The following is a 17082-nucleotide window of genomic DNA, read 5'->3' as shown; positions in this document are numbered from 1 at the left end:
AAAGCAGCCCTGGAGCACAAAGCTGCAGGAGAACAGGGTTTTTCCACTGCTCACAAAGCAAGTCATTAAACGCCGTGGCCTTTCACAAGAGTGCTCGTGTTGCCATCTCATAAAATACTCCCTGACAGTTTCTAGTCACCATTTCGTATTTTCTATTTTGTTTTCAGCTGTGTGGCATTCGCTGCTTTTAAACCACCCAGTACACCCATTTCCAACACGAACTTCTTCTTGCACGGACATAAATGTAATTAAGTCGGGGGCACTTGGATTTAAGCAGGTGCTGATTTTTAATTCTGTAACTGCTTCTTTTTTTGTCAAAGCAGAGTCTGATACAGGATTCCCCATGTTGGATGTAGCACTTTTAGAGCTACGAAGCTGCCACCAATAAAACTCCCAAGCTCGGTGGATGTTTTAGCATCGCTAGTGTGAGATTTTCAGTGCACGTAGCTGAAACCGGAGGCCCTCCACATCAGACACTTCTTTTTCTGTTTATTTATTAAAAGGTTGCATGTCCTATTTTCTAGTCTGACTTGCTGATAGGCAGTATATACCAGCTAATATTTGATATTATCCCCGCGCAGTTCCTATGCCAACCCACAAGCATTAGGAATTACGTTTTTCTGAGTCAAACCCGGTGCCACTTTGACCTAGAGTGCAACTGCCCTTTTGCTTAGCTACCTGTTTTTTTCTAAACAGGTTATATTCAGTGATTCTTAAAATCAGTCATGTAGATGTTCACATCGGGTTTCAGTCGAACCAACTAAGTCAAATCTCTGCTCGTAGCTGAGCAGCTCTAATTCTTGTTCGTTAACCCAGCCTCCCTCTTTTGGGTGTGAATGTCTACGCATCTTCTCTCTTTTCATGCTTTATCTTGATTTGTTTGCTTCTCATACCCTTGGTTTTACTGCAGGTAGGCAGTCATTTGTTCTCCCTCTTTTTCTGCTGATAGAAAAGACTTGCTTGTCCCCATTTTGGTTATTTTTGATACGGATGTGAAGCTAGGAGCTCCCTTCCATGGACAAACCCAGCTCTTCTTTGGGAAGCCTGAGCAGGGCGTGCTCCCTGTAAAATGATGACGATGGTGCCATTTGTTTTCATGTTCTTTTTATATACGATAACGCAGTAATTAGATCAGTTGCCCAGCGAGCAGGGGCCCGTTTCAGTTGGCACCAGGCGGAGAAAGGGATGCAGTCCGTGTCTCCCAGTTGCGTAAAAGGGCTGCAGCTCCTGAAGGATTGACTCGGACCAAAAATGCCAAGCCCCCGGGGATGTGAGTGCTGCCGGGGTTTGGTGGCAGCTGAGCAGATGGATGTGGCCAGTGTGTTCAAGGCGGGGGGGGACTGTGAAACTGGGAGAAGACCAATAAATTAGGAGAAGACCAATGCACATGCTCTCTCTTGAACTTTTCCACACACCATGCCTGAAGAAGGCTTGAGTTACCCGCCATGCGTGTAGATTTTGTGTAATATCATTATTACTTGATTTTATAGCAAAGATGTTAACGGCGTTGGCATTTACCTTGTGATGGTTATTGCTCCCAAGTTAGCATCTCATGTGAAAAAGGACCCGTTGTCATCTCTTGGGACGCTGGCTCCAAGCTTGGGTCTTGTCTGTAAAATTTAGTGGCACCAGTCAACCTACTTGAGTTAAATTAGGGCAATTCCCTTCTACAGGCCCTGACTTTACCTAGGAATTCCCAAATAAGAAGGCTGTACCAATTTACTGGGACGGGATTGTAAACCAGTATTATGTCACTGTATTGCTTTCATCTTTCTTAAAGCTGCTGACATCTTTTCACTGGCACTGCCATGCCATCAGAAGTTAGGTTTAGGACCAATCGTTTTCTTCTGAAATTAAACGTTAACCAGCAAACAGTCTAACAGTTGTTTTGGCTGTAAATAGGATTTTGTGTTTCAAGCCTTCCCAATTCTTGTTATTTCAATGAAAACCCGTCATTTTTACGGAAGGGAAAAAATCAGGCGTAAAAAATCTGAGGTGCTTGTGACATCTTACACCACTGAGCTCGGTCTTGTGGAGAATGGCTTTGACCCTTGGTTTTCATTATGCTGTTCATGTTTCTGATCATCTCAGTCAGCTTTTCCCTCCTAGTCCTTCTCCAGCTCCTCCCAGCCCGCCAGGACGTTTGCACCAGCCCCAAATAGAAAGGTTGGTTTCATATCTGTGCTTGTTCCCGAGTGGAACAAGGGAAGTTCTGCACCTTTTTAATCAGGAGACGTATCTGACGGAGAAGCAGAGCTGGGTACAGATTAATCTCTCGGGGTGATTTTTAGCTCTGGGCTACGTGGCAAGCAGCCTTGCAGTTTAGCCTCTTCTCTTGCACGGAGCTGAGGGTTAATTTTTGTGGGTGTTTTGCAATGCCTCGCGTTGAGAGACGGGCAGATGCTTCTTTCACCAGTAGGGAAGGTAAGAGAGGTGGCAGGGAGATGCCGCAGAGCTGGGAGTGAAACCCGGGCTTCTGATGTTGCGGACCCAGGACTACCCCGCGTACTTCTGGATGGTGAAATGCTATATTCCTCTCTGCAGAAAGCAGAGGCCGGTGCTGTGCGCCGCTGTGGCTGGTTCGACGCCCCGTGTTCAAAGGACGGTGAGGGTTCAGCTCCAACAAACTTGGAGAAGGCTGGGCAAGAGGCGGAGGAGCAGATGGCTGGTGGTGGGCATTGCTTAGGCTGGCTGGGCTGCACCAGGGCAGGAGGCTGGTTGTGGCTTGGTTTGGTGCTATGTCAGCTTTATGCTGGAAAATGGAGGGAGTTTTAGAAAGCAAGAAAAAAGCCACTGTTTTTCAATTAAAAAAAAAAAGGGGGGGGAAGAAAATGGCATCTTCCCGGCTGCCCAACCTGCCAGTGACTGCGGGCAGATTAATAGAGCTGCCTGCCTGGCCTTCTCTTGATAAAGCATTAATAGACAGAATATAATAAATGGAAACCTCGACGGTGTAACTGTTAATAAGCTTAATCAAACGCACTTGATATTCGTTACTTGGACAAAATTGTAACTCCGTTGGTAGCTGTGAGAGCGCTGCTGAATTTGGACCCTGCGGAGATGTTTGACTGAGTATCACCCGATATTTCTAATTCAACAATTAGGGCAGTGCAAAATCGATACAGCCCCCATCAAACGGGTGAGATCCTGCCTTATTAAGACATCCCAATTTAATTGTTAATGAACGATCTAGTGGCATTGGGGGGAATTCCTTTGGAACCGGATAGCAGCCTAATGCTAGTTAATATTTTCGTCAGTGATAAAGGCGGCTGTAATGAAAAAAGGGGATGAGCTGCAGTTCAGACTCGTGTAACAACAAAAAAAGGGTTCATAGGTGGGTACAAGACATACAAACATTGGAGCATCCTAGCAAAAGATGCAAGGAGTGTGGGCCTGCGTCTGATTCCATATGACCAGTCTCACGTTCTTTCCTGGGGCATCTCTCCTGTATTTAGTTACTGTATTTGACAGACCAGATGATTCCTTCTGGTCTTAAAATTTCACGGACACGTTCAGCTGGTGCAAGTGAGAGACAGCCCGGCCCGTGTCACGGGACGGCTGAGGCATCTTGGATAATTATAAAATAAATCAATGCAGGGATGATATAAGTGCACAGAGTGAAACCGCTGCTGGGAGCGGGATGGAGATGGTGCTTGGCATTTCTTTGCACCTGAAAAGGTGAAGGGAGCCGGGAGGGAGCTCCATCCCAGGCTGGGAGAGCATCTCCAGAGCCGCACTGTCCCGCCGGGCAGCGAGTGCCCAACTGCCCTCCTCCCTCTTCTGCGCCAGGAATGATGCTCGAGGCAAAATAACAGCACTTGTGTATTTTTTTTCTCGTGGGTTTTTGCTTTTTCAAGAGAGACACAGACTCTGTTTTGGGTAGGAAACGTAGTAAACTTGTCTGTGCCTTGCGTGACAGCTCCTCTTGATGGAGCGCAGCTTCAGAGGTACGGCGCTCCTCACATTGATTTGCTGCAAAAAATTCACTAAGCAAAAAAAACCACTCTTTATTTAAAGGAAGGTACTTGAACTGAATAAATCAGACTGCTGGTACTACTAATACCAGCTGCAAAAATGGGTGGTAACTACTAATATACTGCTCAACGCTTCCGCTGTGGGTAGCTGCTGTAAGTTTTTCCCGTTTTTCACTGAGCTGGGAAGTGAAACCGTGGTTGAGTGGTATTTCTGTGGTCAGAGCCGGTTTGGAGTCAGAATTCCCACTTGGTGGCAAACTTTTTTTTCATATCAAATGGGAACAAAAAAATTTGAATTTTGAAATTTGCAGTGGAATAACCATTCTCTTGTTCCAAACAACAGTTATTTGACCATATATACATTAATCTTTTCAAAGAATTTTATTTCCATATTGTTTAATACACCATTAGGATAGTATGTATTCTAATATATAAATTCTGTTTTTATAAGAATTAAATTTAAGGAGAGAAAATGCATTTTGCCTTCTGCTGGTACTTTCTCCCAGTGTCTGGGACTGAGCTCTCCCATCTCCACCAGCTACGGATGCCACACGTTTTACGGGGCAGCAGCTTTGCAGCCCTCAGCATCAGGAGGCAAATCCCAGTTCTGAACTCAAGGGCATCAGTATGCATGATGCTCCAAGGCGTGCAAACGACACTTATTGCAGGTGCCTTGCTGCAGGGCCAGGTGCGGTTTGCTCTTTAGTCTGGAGCAGATCAGTTACTCCCTTATTGCTTTGCTTTATTATTATCGTGCGATTCCTCCTTTAGAGAAGTTGGTTTCAATCTGCAGCTGAAAAGTATTCCCAAAGTGCTATTTTAATATTTATTTTCATCCGACTTCCTATTACTGGGGCAACGTGCACTTTGAATTTCATTAGTTTTATGCATTTAAGTTCCCTTTTTAAACCTTTATAAGGTCAGACCCTGCTTGGGTAAATCAACAATTTATTAAATTTGAGATTCTGAGTAATATTTTTCCTTAAACAGCTGTAGATCACAGGTAGTAAGGGCATTAGGGCTTCTGCCTTTTTGAGAAATATTTGATGAGCACGTGCACCGGATGATTCTGTTACCTAAAACCGCCGTAATTACATAAACATCTTCCATCGCAGATTCGTCCTCGTGCACCTGTGGTCCGTCAGCAGCACATCGCAGGGTACCTGCACTGAAATAACATGGGAGGTGGGGTGTGTGGGACCTTGTGCCATGCTCTCTAGCATGAGAACTCAAAGCTCTTGCAGCTGAAGCTGCTCCAGAGCTCCCTGGGGCCGCTGGACCCTCTCCCCGAGCTCTGGGGTGGTGGGGAGTACGTGCTGCGGGGTGCTGAGCATCCTACGCAGGCCATGGGGACTGCTGCCTGACCAGCAGCGGGTGCGATGCCGAGCTCAGGATTGCTCCTTCTGGGTAGCTGGGGTTTCACAGGGAGGTTTCGTAGTCCTGTCCTGGTGACCTGGTGCATCCCAGCTGGTTTTCTGCCTAGCCAAGACTCACATCGCCCAGAAGACAGTTCAGCTGGGGGGCAGCCAGCCCACGCAAACCCCTGTTCCCCGCACTTCTCGTTTTAGCGGTGATTACTAAAGCAGAGCTGATGCCCTCTCTCTTGATTTCCCACTGCTGTGGGCCCTAGGAAACAAGCCCTCGATTGCTTTCACCTGTGACTTGCACCGGGGGCAGCTTGACAATGGAGAAAGTATAAGTAGTTCTCCAACTGCTGCCAGCCCACCTGCCTCCTGTGGGCTTCTGGAGGGGTTTTCCTTCAATAGGTAGGGCTCTTCGCGGTGTTTTTGTTTCACGGCAACTCATAAAAGTAGGTTGTGACAAGATCGTTCGGCGCGCGTTGGCCGTCCCCCCGCAGAAAAGGCCCCGCAATCTGCAAACCAGAGTTGCTGCTGCCTCTTCGAGTGCCGGTTTGTGCTGGAGAAGTGCTAATGGGGAGCCCCTTGGCTGGCAGGAGGCTGAGCTGCCCCAAACTTCTCATTCGCGTTTTCTGTGCAACTTTCTGACTAAAGTTCAACTTGGAATACGCTGAATAATTCAATTACATCTCTGCTGCTGGGTTATATAAGAGAAAGCTGAAATTGTGCCTTGTTTCATAAGGTAAAGCGCATCCTTCTGCTGATCGGAACAGTTCCCCTGGTTTGCAGTGTGGTTTCGCCATGCCTCCTTGGCTGAGCTGGGGCTCCGGGGGCGGAGAGCGTGCTTTAGATGTTTTCTGCATTGACAGGCATCATTTGAATGTACTAAACCTGGCTTATTATGTGTATTTTTAATGGCGTTTCAGCACGCCGAGGAGACCGGAGCAGCTGGATCAGGCTGCGGGCCAGCGGTCAGCATCCCCCTCCCTTGCACAGACTGCACCCAGCTCCCAGAGCCCCCGGGAGATGAGGGGCCGGGGCCAGCCCGGACTGCCGGCGGAGGGACCGCGGAGGATGCTGCAGGTGGATGCCAGGAGCCAGGGCTCAGGGAGGTCTCCCTCGGCGTCGCCGGACCGGGGCAGCACCCCTACCTCTCCCTACTCGCTCCCGCAGATCGCCCCCCTCCCCAGCAGCACGCTGTGCCCCATATGCAAGACGACGGAGCTCACCTCCTCCCCCGGCCAGCCGAACTTCAACGCCTGCACCCAGTGTCACAGCAAAGTCTGCAACCAGTGTGGCTTCAACCCCAACCCGCACCTCACCCAGGTAATGCCTCCTCTTCCTCAGGCAGCCTTCGCAGCTGGTTCGGGTGGGCGGTGGGGTGGCTGCCGCCAAGGTTTGCAGGGAGAGGTTCTTGTTTTCTCCAAGCACAGAAGTTGCACCTTTGCTTTTGGCAGCTGCAAAGCGTTGCCCAAGAGCAAGGTCTCTGCTGGTTAATCGGGATAATTGCAATAATGTGAGCTATAATGAGACGGGGGGGGGGGGGGGGGGCATAAATTATTTAAAGGGAAATGGTAGATCACCAGAGAGGTTCAGTCTCTGTTGCTGGGACCCCAAAATGCTTGCCTGAGGTGAGGTCCACGTACACAAAACTGCCTTGAAGTCGAAGGAGTCAACAGCGGGAGGGGAGCAGAGGGGTTGTTGGCAGCCCCGAGGCGTCGATCCTCTTAGACCCTGACTCATCCCAGGTGATGATGTTTTGGTGGCGGGTGAGTTTCAGACAGCATCAGGCTTGGTGGCAGGAGAGAAGTGCGAAGTCGTGCGCGAGATGATGCCTTGCTGGGGGAGCGTTTCGCGCCGTGTGGGATGTGTGAAATGGATGTGCTGGGTTCCCGGGGGCGGACGCAGTAGCGGCAGCGAGCGGGGGGTGCTGGGGCTGGCTGGGTCATGGGGCTCTCTGTGCTGATCCGTCAGGTCAGAGACCTCCACGCAGGGTGGGAAGGGACGTGGATGCTTTTTGCAGCTGTTAAGAGGCAAACCTTGGGGATTCCTACTCTCAGGCTTAATAACAGAACCTTTAAGCCATGCTTTGGAAAGCTACTGTGCCACTCCAGTGTGTGAGAAAATGGGATTTGGGCACTGAAGTCCCCCAGGTACCCATGTTTTATTGCCAGTAGCTGTTTCTGGTAAGCACGCAATGCTTGCTCCTGACACCAGACGTAGCGGTTTCTAAACACCATTGTTTGAGAGAGCCTCCTGCCTTCCCGTCCCTTTTACCGGTAGAAGGAGAGTTGGGGTAGCTCATACCCCTGGTATAGCGAGACCTAACTAGCTGGGTGCTGCTTCTGTACCTCTGTAAAGAGGTGTTTACCCCCGAAGATCAGAATAAGGTCTCAGACCTTAACAAAGGGCCCTGAGGTGGAAATTCAGGCTCCTGCAAGGAAATGCCATAGGTCACACTTCTGTTTCACTTCTAAATTGATTTGCTAAACACTTATTTTGTTGTCCAAGCATTGCACTGAAAGTTGACTAACTACTCTGAATAGTAGCAGTTAAACAGCAAATAAACAAACAAAAACGCACCCATTGCTCAATTTCTGGTCAGCCTGGACCTGTCTCCTCTGCCTTGCCCCCAGAGCTTTCCCGCAGTGGCCCCTACTCCGAGTCTCTCCTGCAGATACGCATGTCAAAATGTGTCTGTGCACGGAGTTTCTGCTTAGCGTCTCTAGGCCATCTCGTAGCGTCTCTAGGCCATCTCGTAGCGTCTCTAGGCCATCTCGTAGCGTCTCTAGGCCATCTCGTAGCATCTCTAGGCCTCTATGCCCTCTGAAGTGTGATTGTGGAGCATTTTTAAACATCGAATCCAAAAAATTGGGCCTGGGATGAAAAAAGATGTGGGGTTTTTTTGTTTGTTTGTTCCGAGTTTAATACGCGTTTCAACAGCAAGCAACCTTATGACTTGTAAGTAGGTCGTTGAGGGAGCTGGGGGATAAAACAGTTGTCCAAGATTGCTGTTTGCAGCCCCTGTGATGGGTGGCTGGGGGAGCGACGGTGGTTACTGCCTGTTGAAGTGTGACTCGCTTTCCTCAGCATAATCACTTGTGCTGCTATTCTAGGGTCACACAGAAAGGCATCTGAAGCAGTCTGGTGGCGTTAAAAAGGGTTAATGAGGGGCAGCTTGGAGGTTGCTCTCTTTCTTGATGGTAGGAGCCGGGTTGGAAAGGACCTCCAGAGGTCACCTCCGCTCGGAGCAGAGATCAGGCAAGGGAGCTCCGGGATTTATCCGCTTGGGTCTCAGAAACTCGCAAGGATGGACCTGCCGGTCCCACCTGCTCCACCGCTTGACCGTCCTCATGGGGCAAGACATCCATCCAGTCCGGTCCCTCGAACCCAGCAGGTGCTGCAGGGTGGCTGCACAGTATTGCTAATGAGGGGATTTGCGAGGTTGTATTTTCCATTTGCATTTCCTTATGAATATATTTTCATGTGAATAGTTGATGTTTCTACTTTGTGCTGCAGTCGATACGGATTTGTAACTTCTCTGTCTGCTTTCACGGCTTTCTAGCAGGATTAAATAATCGAAAATATCATGTTCTCAAAGAAAACCAAACCCAAGAAAACCAAAACTGTGTTTTACTTTGCACATCCTCTCCTGCACAATCTGTGGGACTGCCAGAAACCGCAGGTGTGGCGAGGTGGGAGCTCTGGTACTTGTCTGGCGTAACACAGCCACGTGCGTTGACTTCCGAAACCCTTTTGAGAGCCTGGTGTTTATATAAGCTTGATGTGTCTTTTTTTTATATATATATGTTTAAATATATATATAATAAAATAGCTTTTTTTAATATATTTTATATATATAGGTAAAAAAATAAAATAACAACAGGCTTAGTGTGTGAGCTGTAGTCCATCACGCTCCATCCTGCTACTTACAAGTAGCAAGAGCAGATTTTTCAGAGGGGGGTTAACCGTACCCCCTAGCAAAACACCTTGGATCCATAATTGGGTGATACCTTCTGCTCAGAAGCATATATGTTCCTTTGAAAAATGATTTTTCTTTGTCTTATCTCTTATTTTATTCCTTTTCGTGTGGCTTGATGGACATTTTTATCTTAAAGGCAAGTAATGAATTTCTACCATGATGAAGCAGTTGGCCTCTCTGGCATCTTGAGTTGATCACTTGCTGAGCAAAAAAAAACCCCACCTTTTTCTGGTTTTGGTTTTTTTTATTTGCTGTCTTTTTATTCCTTTGAGCACCAGCTCGTTCTTGTTTCACAAGACTGGGCAAACAGAAGTTCCTGTCTGCTGTCGGTGTCACTCAATATTTTACATGTAGATAATCATATTCTTCCCTCCGTTCATCTCCGCGCTCCGAAATAACTGCTGTCATCGTTCTCAATTTGGTCGCGTGCTGGCGTGCCAGTTTTCTTGTACATTTGCTTATTCCTGAAGGTCAGTGCTCTTGCCATAGATGGTTATTTTAAGCAAGGGGAAATGTGAAGCGGGGAGCTATGATGGCACCGTTAAAGACCAGAAGTTGGGAAATAGCATGGTAAAACTTAACAGCTTGCTTACATGCCTATGTGGGAAACAGGCTTTTGAATGGAGATGTGTTATATTAAATGCAATGTTGCAGCCCTAACGTTCTAGTAGGATTTTTAATTTCTCATTAAAACTTTTCTCTAGTTTTCGTCTGTGTTGTCTTTGAGGGTTTTTTTTGGACAGCTTGTTCTGCAGGACCGTACTGGCGAGGCTGTCATCTTCTCCGGGGGGGAATAGCTCGATTTCAAGCCAGTACAATAGGTTTAGAAAATCCTCTTTTTATACATCTTTCCCTTTGTAATGCCGCTCCCGTGGCTTTCACCTGACTGATCCTGCAGCGTGCTCATCTGATTGGATTTGCTCTGTTTGGTACCACAAGGAGTAACCTGCAGGCATCCTTTCTGTTTCTCTGGGGTTTTGAAGTGCCACTGCGCATTGCTAATTTAAGGAATTAATTTCTTCTTCAGTGTTCTCTTAAAAATCTTTGGGTTTCTTTTAATTCATTTCCTCCCCATCCTAAGTGCTAAACTGAAAAAATTTAGAACTTGGTTTTGATTTTAATCAAGAGCAGTGGCGCAGCATTAAAATACGTGCTTTAGTTAGTGCCGAAATGAAACTCAAAATGTCTGGCTGCCTAATAGGTTTGCTTGGAGCTGCTTTGGGATTATAGAAAATCTTTGTGTTCTTCCTTACGTTTCCACTGTGCTTTTTTCAATTTGAAATCATGTTCATCAGATGCAGTTTCATAAGTATTCAGATGCACGCAATAGATTCCCCCCGCCCCCCCCCCCCCCCCCCCGAATAAAAGGAGCATATTTATACATGTATGTTCTTCACCAAATTACTTTCTTTTTGAAGTCCCTGCTTTTGTCCCCAAGCCATTCTGAATGTATTCGCTGTATTTGTGACTGTGTGAAGTGGTAATACTTGTTAAACTTCAGTTCTGGTCCACTTTTTTAGCTCTACTTAGGGAGATTGAAGAGTTTCTTTGTACTTTTTACATTATGAATATAATGTAATATGAAAATATGAAATATTTAAAATATTTGAAAATAAATCTGTTCCCTACATGCTCCGTGCCGTGTAGGATCATCACCAACCTTTGATCACGGACCTTTGGCAAGTGAAACCTAAAAAATCTCAGGGAGGATTAAACACTTGCCGCTTGGTTTCCCAACAGCGGTCAAGGTGGTTTTTTCAGGAGAGGAAAACCTCTCAGCAGCTCTTGAGTTATCTGTAGTGCGAGGAGATATCCACAAAAATAATCTAAAGTTTTTAGGTCAATGTTTAAATTGTATTAATGGAAAGCACACCATCAGCTGAGGCGCTGAGAATGAATGTGCCGTGTAGGGCTGTATTTATCCTGTCATAACGTACCAGTAGATGGTTTTCTGCCCAATACTGTAAGAAAATTCAGGTAAAGTGGAGCGAAGAAGGCGGCGTTAAGGGAAGCAGAGGGGTGACAAGGTGCTCAGCAGAGCATCTCTGGCGGGAGGAGCAGTGCAGGGGGGGAGCGGCTCGTCAGCGCTGGAGGGACGGCCTCCGTCCGAAGCCTTCTCCAGCCCAGCTCCACCGGCAGGAGCGGTGCCTGCCCGCAGCATCGCCTCGTTCATTTAGCAAATGACTTACAAACAAACAAAACAACCCCCAAACCAAAATAACGACCGAACGTCACAGACATTGTGAAGGTGTTCACATGCTGCTTTTCCTAAGAGCCCATTTCTCATTTGGTTCACTGCCTCAATTTTATACCTTGCAGCGTGTTAGTGTCCGATTTTCAGTAAAACCTGCCCTTTTTGTGAATTAAGGGCCCAGTCTGAAGTATTTACGCTTCAGGAGGCTTTGGCTTGACTAGCGACCACGGGTTCAGCGGCCCCACGAGCAAAGGGCTGTGCTTAGGGGTGCCAGGGGCGTTATTAGTTCTACGTTAAAACGATGGCCGTTATTAACGGCAGTAAATCCCCAATCTCTTCCTTTCATCCCTCTCATCTCCTGCCTGTCGTTCGCCGAACATCCCAACGTTTACAGGTCTCTGATGCCCGCTGTCTAAGCGTGGGCAAAGTCCCCGTTGGTGTCAGTGGTTTTACCCTGGGGTCCAACAGATGCTGATACGATTTGGTGGGGAGTAGCTGGGCGCAGGCCCCTTGTCATCTGGGTAGCCCCGAAGTCGTCGGAGCACGACTGTAATTTACGTTTCTGTAAGTTATGTGGCTTGAAGCCACGTTTTACAGTATGTTGTGCTCTGACACGCTGCCCCGTCCTTCCTGGGTGTTAATGTGGTGGTTTCTGGGACCGTGGCTGTGTCCCCTCACCAGTGAGCTCGGGGGGCACCAGGGGGTGAGCACTGGAGGATTGGATGAAAAAGGGTGAATATATTGTTTGCCGATAGATAATGAAAAATGATTTTTATGAGACATTTGATCTCCCCTGTCTCTCTCTGCCTTTCTAAACAGCCAAAGTGGTCCTTCTCCTTCCTGGCTCTTCATTGAGAAGCTGCGGGGCGATGCCAGCGTGGCATCTCCTAAACTTCCAAGTTTTCTCTGGGTGTGTCGGCTCCAAGTTTGATTTAGCTCTTTACAATGGGACTGACGGCAGAGGAGGAGCTGCGAGATTACATTTACGGGGTCTCTTCTCTTGCTGAACGGAAAAGCCGACAAGGTTTTCTCCTGCCCTTGGGACCTCGCCAGCTATTCATTTTCCCGGCTGTGAAGCAGCCTTCAGCCTCAGCTGTTGGCAGGCGCGCAGCGCTGCATCTCGAAGATGTGTTATTGTGCTCGCGCAGAAACGCGAGGCTGTATTTAGAGATTATAGTTCCCCCTTCCCTTAAAGAATGGGTGCTGGGTCTGAAAAATGCTGGATCTCAAAAAGCGGATCCTGTAGTGGGATAATGTTTAACAATAAGTGTTCCTCCGGTCTGGCATCCCCCGGGGGATTTCACTCCCGGGTGTCACGCTCGTGGTGGCTGTGGTAGAGGAGCGGGTAGCTGGGGAGGTAAGGCTGTAGGGCTGGCTGTGTAAGCAGCAGTCCCTTCTGTGCACCTTTCAGCAAGTTCAGGAGTATGTTTTTTTTTCCTCCTGTGACCAGATCAAAACCCAGGACGTGCTTGGGCAGGCAGGATTTGTGTGCTGCTGTGGTGTTAGACAGCTCTTCGCGTGTGTACGTGGTGAGGTTGCACCCTATATCCAGCCAGACCCCTGTGTTGCTGAGTCAGGTTGCCCGTTTCAATCATCCTTCTTCGTGATACAGCTGTAAATATAAATCTGTTGTTAGTGTTACGTTGCAGATCCGGGAGAAATTTTCCATTGGATCAGGCTGCGCAATGGGAGAGAAATGCGAGTTTTATTCCAATTCGTTGTTTGTTTTTAGCAGAGCTTCAGCCAGCAGTGACCTGTATGCGCTGCGTGTGATGCTCTTCGCGGGAGCCGGGGCTCATCACGGCTGCTGCCTTCTCATAAGGATGCAGCGATTTGGTCTGCATCTGCCCAAAGAAGCACCCGCCCGGGCAAGGATGCTTGGCCCGGTCTGCGGCTGTGGGGCAGCTCCCCTCCCCGCTGCTCCCATGTATCTGCAGCGTGGGCTGGCCGGGACCAGCGCTCGCTGGGGATGTGCCCACCTGAAGAAGCCCCACAGCTCTCTTCAAGAGCACCTCGTGCTGTGAGCACGATGGAGAAGCCAGGCGCTAAAAATACGCTCTTTGTGATTGCGGTGAATATTCTGTTTTATTATATTTTTTTTTATGGTGAGAAAATATTGATCGGAAACTTGAATTTATCACCCTGGACCAACAGGTTGTGGGGTGTGTGTGTATTTCCCGTATTTTAGCCCTTCCTCACCATTGCCCTTCACCTCTTAATCCCCTTATCCCTACACCAAGTATCCCAGCCCTCATTTCATCCTGTATCTGCAGCGTTGCAGTGAAGGATGCTTCTGTTATCTCTTGATTGGACTGTTTTTTTTTTTATTTCTGCTCTATCTTTTTTTTAATGGGGTGATTAGCGCTGAATAAAGCAACTAATACAAAGCTGGAGAGTAGCATACTTGTACTTGCTGAAGCTTTCTACGTATAAACGACTCGTTTGCCTTTTTGGCCCCTGCTGCAGCCCGTGCAGGGGCTTCTCCCAGCCGTCTGCAGCGACTTGTCTGTTTGATAGATCGCAATTTAAGTTAGAGCCAACAAAAAAAAAAAGCGCTCATGAGTAATTCTGGCTGTTCCTCCCAGTATGCCGCCTTTCGCTGCGCTCTGCGTAAATGATTCAAATAATGCAAAATTCACTTGTGGAAAATGTCAAAAAATACCTTGGCTAAACGGTTCCTGGTGACTGATGGGGCTGGTGTTGCTCACGGTGGCTCCCTTCCGCTGTCGGCTGGCTCCGATGAGCCGTGGCAGCAGGGACCTGACCGTGGGGACACATAAGGGTCCACAGTGACATGTTAAATTGTTTGGAGGGGATGGGAGAGTGTGGCTTCCCGCACGCCGGAGCGATGCTGCTGTGGAGAGGGGTAATAAAAACAACTGTAAGTAAAGATGAATACTCCTGAGGGATGGGAAGTGGCTTGCTTTCTTCTTGGCATCTTCTGTCGCTTGATAAATACCAAGCCCAGCAAGCCGCACGCGCTGAGCCACCACCGCCCTGCACCGTCCTTCCCTCGGTACATTAAGTTACGGCAAGCTGTTTGCTTGGACGAGATGTGGTTTTCCTCTAGCTTTCAACTCACATATCACTTTATCATGAAAAAGAAAAGCAAGCTGAGGATCGGAAGCGCCTGTCAAGCTCTCCAAAGCAGAGCGGGGTACCGAGTCAGAGGCTCCCTGGTTTTTTTTGAAAGCTTCGCTGTGTCTGCTACTTGCTTTCAGTTCCCTCTCCTGGACATCCCCGGGCAGAGGAATAAGATAATTTACAGCCTGAGGTGGTGGATGGGGCTATTTTGCTCACGCGGATACTGCTCAAGGTTTTCCTGCCAGTCGAGCACGTGAAATCTCACACGTGGCTAAGTGTCCCTCTGGATCCCGCTCACCACACACAGAATATCCCAAAGAGCAGCGACTGCACAGGACTTTATAGCCCTCGCTTGTACGGTCTTGTTTGCAATGTGTGCTTGGTGGTAAAATGCTGTGCCGCCTTCGGGGAGCGGTTGGGAGGAAACGTCAAGGGCTTTCAGTGCCTCAGCAGGGATTGGGTTAATCCCAGCCAAGTTAATTCGTATTTACCATCTTTCTACAAGCAGCAGAGAGCAGGGTGGTTATAATGCGGGGTGTCAGACGCTCCCTTCTAGAACCCGCCCCGCATCCCCTACATTGCTGTCTCGGGGGTGGCATCTCCGGTGTGACAGGGGGGTGCCCAGCAGGAGAGCCCCGGCGCGGGAGGAGACACCGTGATGTGGCTCTTCCCACCCTGGCTGGTAACGACGTACGAGGTTCATTTGGTCCTTAAAGATAGCGGTGCTTGGCAGAGGTGGTGACATCTCAGCAGCATCTCTTTTGACCTGAATTTTAGCCAATCACCGATGCTATTTATAGAGCTGTGTGGGCTCCCATCACCAGAAACCCAATTTGCTTCTTCCTAACCCTGTCTCTTGTCTGTCTCTTGGCCATGGTCACGTTTAGGTGCTGAGAGGGGATTCACATAGTGTGGTGGACTGAAAAGTATCAGAGATTTCTGAAAACAGCCCTGTGAATGCAGTAAGGTGTTTGTGGGACAGCAGTTCGTGCCTGCTGAGGTGTTCCTCACCACTTTAATTCAAGCTCATACAGCCTTGCTCTCGGACCTCACCCTCCTGTCGTACCCAGCTCCTCATCTCAGAGAGGTAATACGCAGCCGTGCTTCTGGGCAGCCCTTGTCTGAGGGGGTATGGTGCTAATTGGACTATGAAAACTGGTTATTTTAACTCTGATTGAAATGCCATTTTATCTAGGCTGTAAGCCTTTTGATCAAGGACAGCCGTAGGGTGGGATGTTTTGGTTGTGGATTCGGTCATGTTGTAAATAGGCTGTGCCGTTGGCTTGGCTTTCTGCTCCGGGTGAAATCAAAGTCAAGTTGTTGGAATGGCTCAATAGGGAAAGATGTGGTCTTAATGGGATGGTAGTAGACTATGCAGCAGATCTGTGGGATTAAAGGTTTGTCAAAACGAGTTAAGGCATGGACATAACATGGCACTAAACCAGCTGGAAGTTAGTTTTGAAGACTGAAGGGCCAGTGTGTCCCTCCCCTTCCTCCCTTGCCCCCTGCCCTGCCTACTTTGATGCCCGTCTCCTGCATCTTAATTGAGCCCCAACTGCTTGTGCAGCAGCCCTGCTGCCCGGTCGCAGCTCACGGAAATCCCCCAAGGTGGGAAGAAGACTTAACATTGACTTTTTGCTCCCTCCCCGCCTGCTCTGTCACCCCCTTGCTGTGTCCAAGCCATGGGGTTAGACTGGCCGGACCCTTGAGTTGGAGACCTCCATGGAAGAGACCCGAGCGGTGGGCAGGACAGATGTGCCCATCAGTCTTATGGAGAGGAAGTTTTTGTGCCCACCTACCTCCAGCCGCCCTCTCCCCCTTCTGACGAGCATGACACGGTATTCCCGTTAGACGGAAACAGAAGCGCAAACGCTCGGGCTCATATGTTCAGCAAAGCCTAGATTATTCTGAATCATCCAATATCCTTATCAGAGCGCTACAGACGGCGCTTCTATCAGTCACAGCACAGGCTAGCGGGAGTCGGTGGCAGCACTCTGCCCGTTTTAATTGCCACAAGCGAGCAGCTATTTGAAGCGCTGTCCCCAAAGAGCAAACGAGCTTGTCACTGCACGTAACTCGGCTTTGCAAGAAACGTGGGCTCAGCAAGCGTTCCCTATTAAAAGCCTGCTGAGGATGCAAACATATAAGGGTGCATATATAGTGCAGCAACCAGCTGGGCATGCCGGAGTGGGGGCACTGCTAGGCTTGGCTCTAGGAATGGGAACTCCCCTTGGGAGTTTTGGGTTTTTTTTCCCTCTCTCTTAATTGCAGAGTACCCCGATGCCTAAAGACCTAGGCAGGGGGAGAAGCTGGAAAGGTGGTGTCCCTGTAACTCCTCGGATGTGGGGTTCTTCCAAAACCGGCTTCATCGTGGCTCTGGGCCACACATTGGTTCTGCTCAGCCCCTCCTGTGCTCTCAGACGTACCACGTCTTCCTTCTTCCCCGGGAGACATCCCGTGTTTCTCCTGATCTCCTGGAAGGCACCGCTT

The 17082-nt window shown here is 48.7% G+C and overlaps 1 protein-coding gene across 3 annotated transcripts in view; it reads left to right on the top strand.

Moving 5' to 3' along the window:
• Window positions 1–17082, top strand: part of BSN (bassoon presynaptic cytomatrix protein) — a 103787-nt gene that overhangs the window by 18996 nt on the left and 67709 nt on the right. For 2 of the 3 annotated variants that reach the window (XM_076346068.1, XM_076346067.1), the window contains exon 2: window positions 6259–6658. In XM_076346068.1, the coding sequence (XP_076202183.1) occupies window positions 6259–6658 (400 nt within the window). Of the gene's footprint in view, window positions 1–6258; window positions 6659–17082 lie in introns of those variants that run through there. The other variant, XM_076346069.1, reaches the window with a different exon arrangement.

The sequence above is a fragment of the Aptenodytes patagonicus genome, chromosome 8 (genome assembly GCF_965638725.1).
Source record: "Aptenodytes patagonicus chromosome 8, bAptPat1.pri.cur, whole genome shotgun sequence".
In the NCBI taxonomy this organism is placed as follows: Eukaryota; Metazoa; Chordata; class Aves; order Sphenisciformes; family Spheniscidae; genus Aptenodytes; species Aptenodytes patagonicus.
The sequence above is the reverse complement of the archived record's forward strand: the minus strand, read 5'-3'. Positions and strand labels throughout refer to the sequence as shown.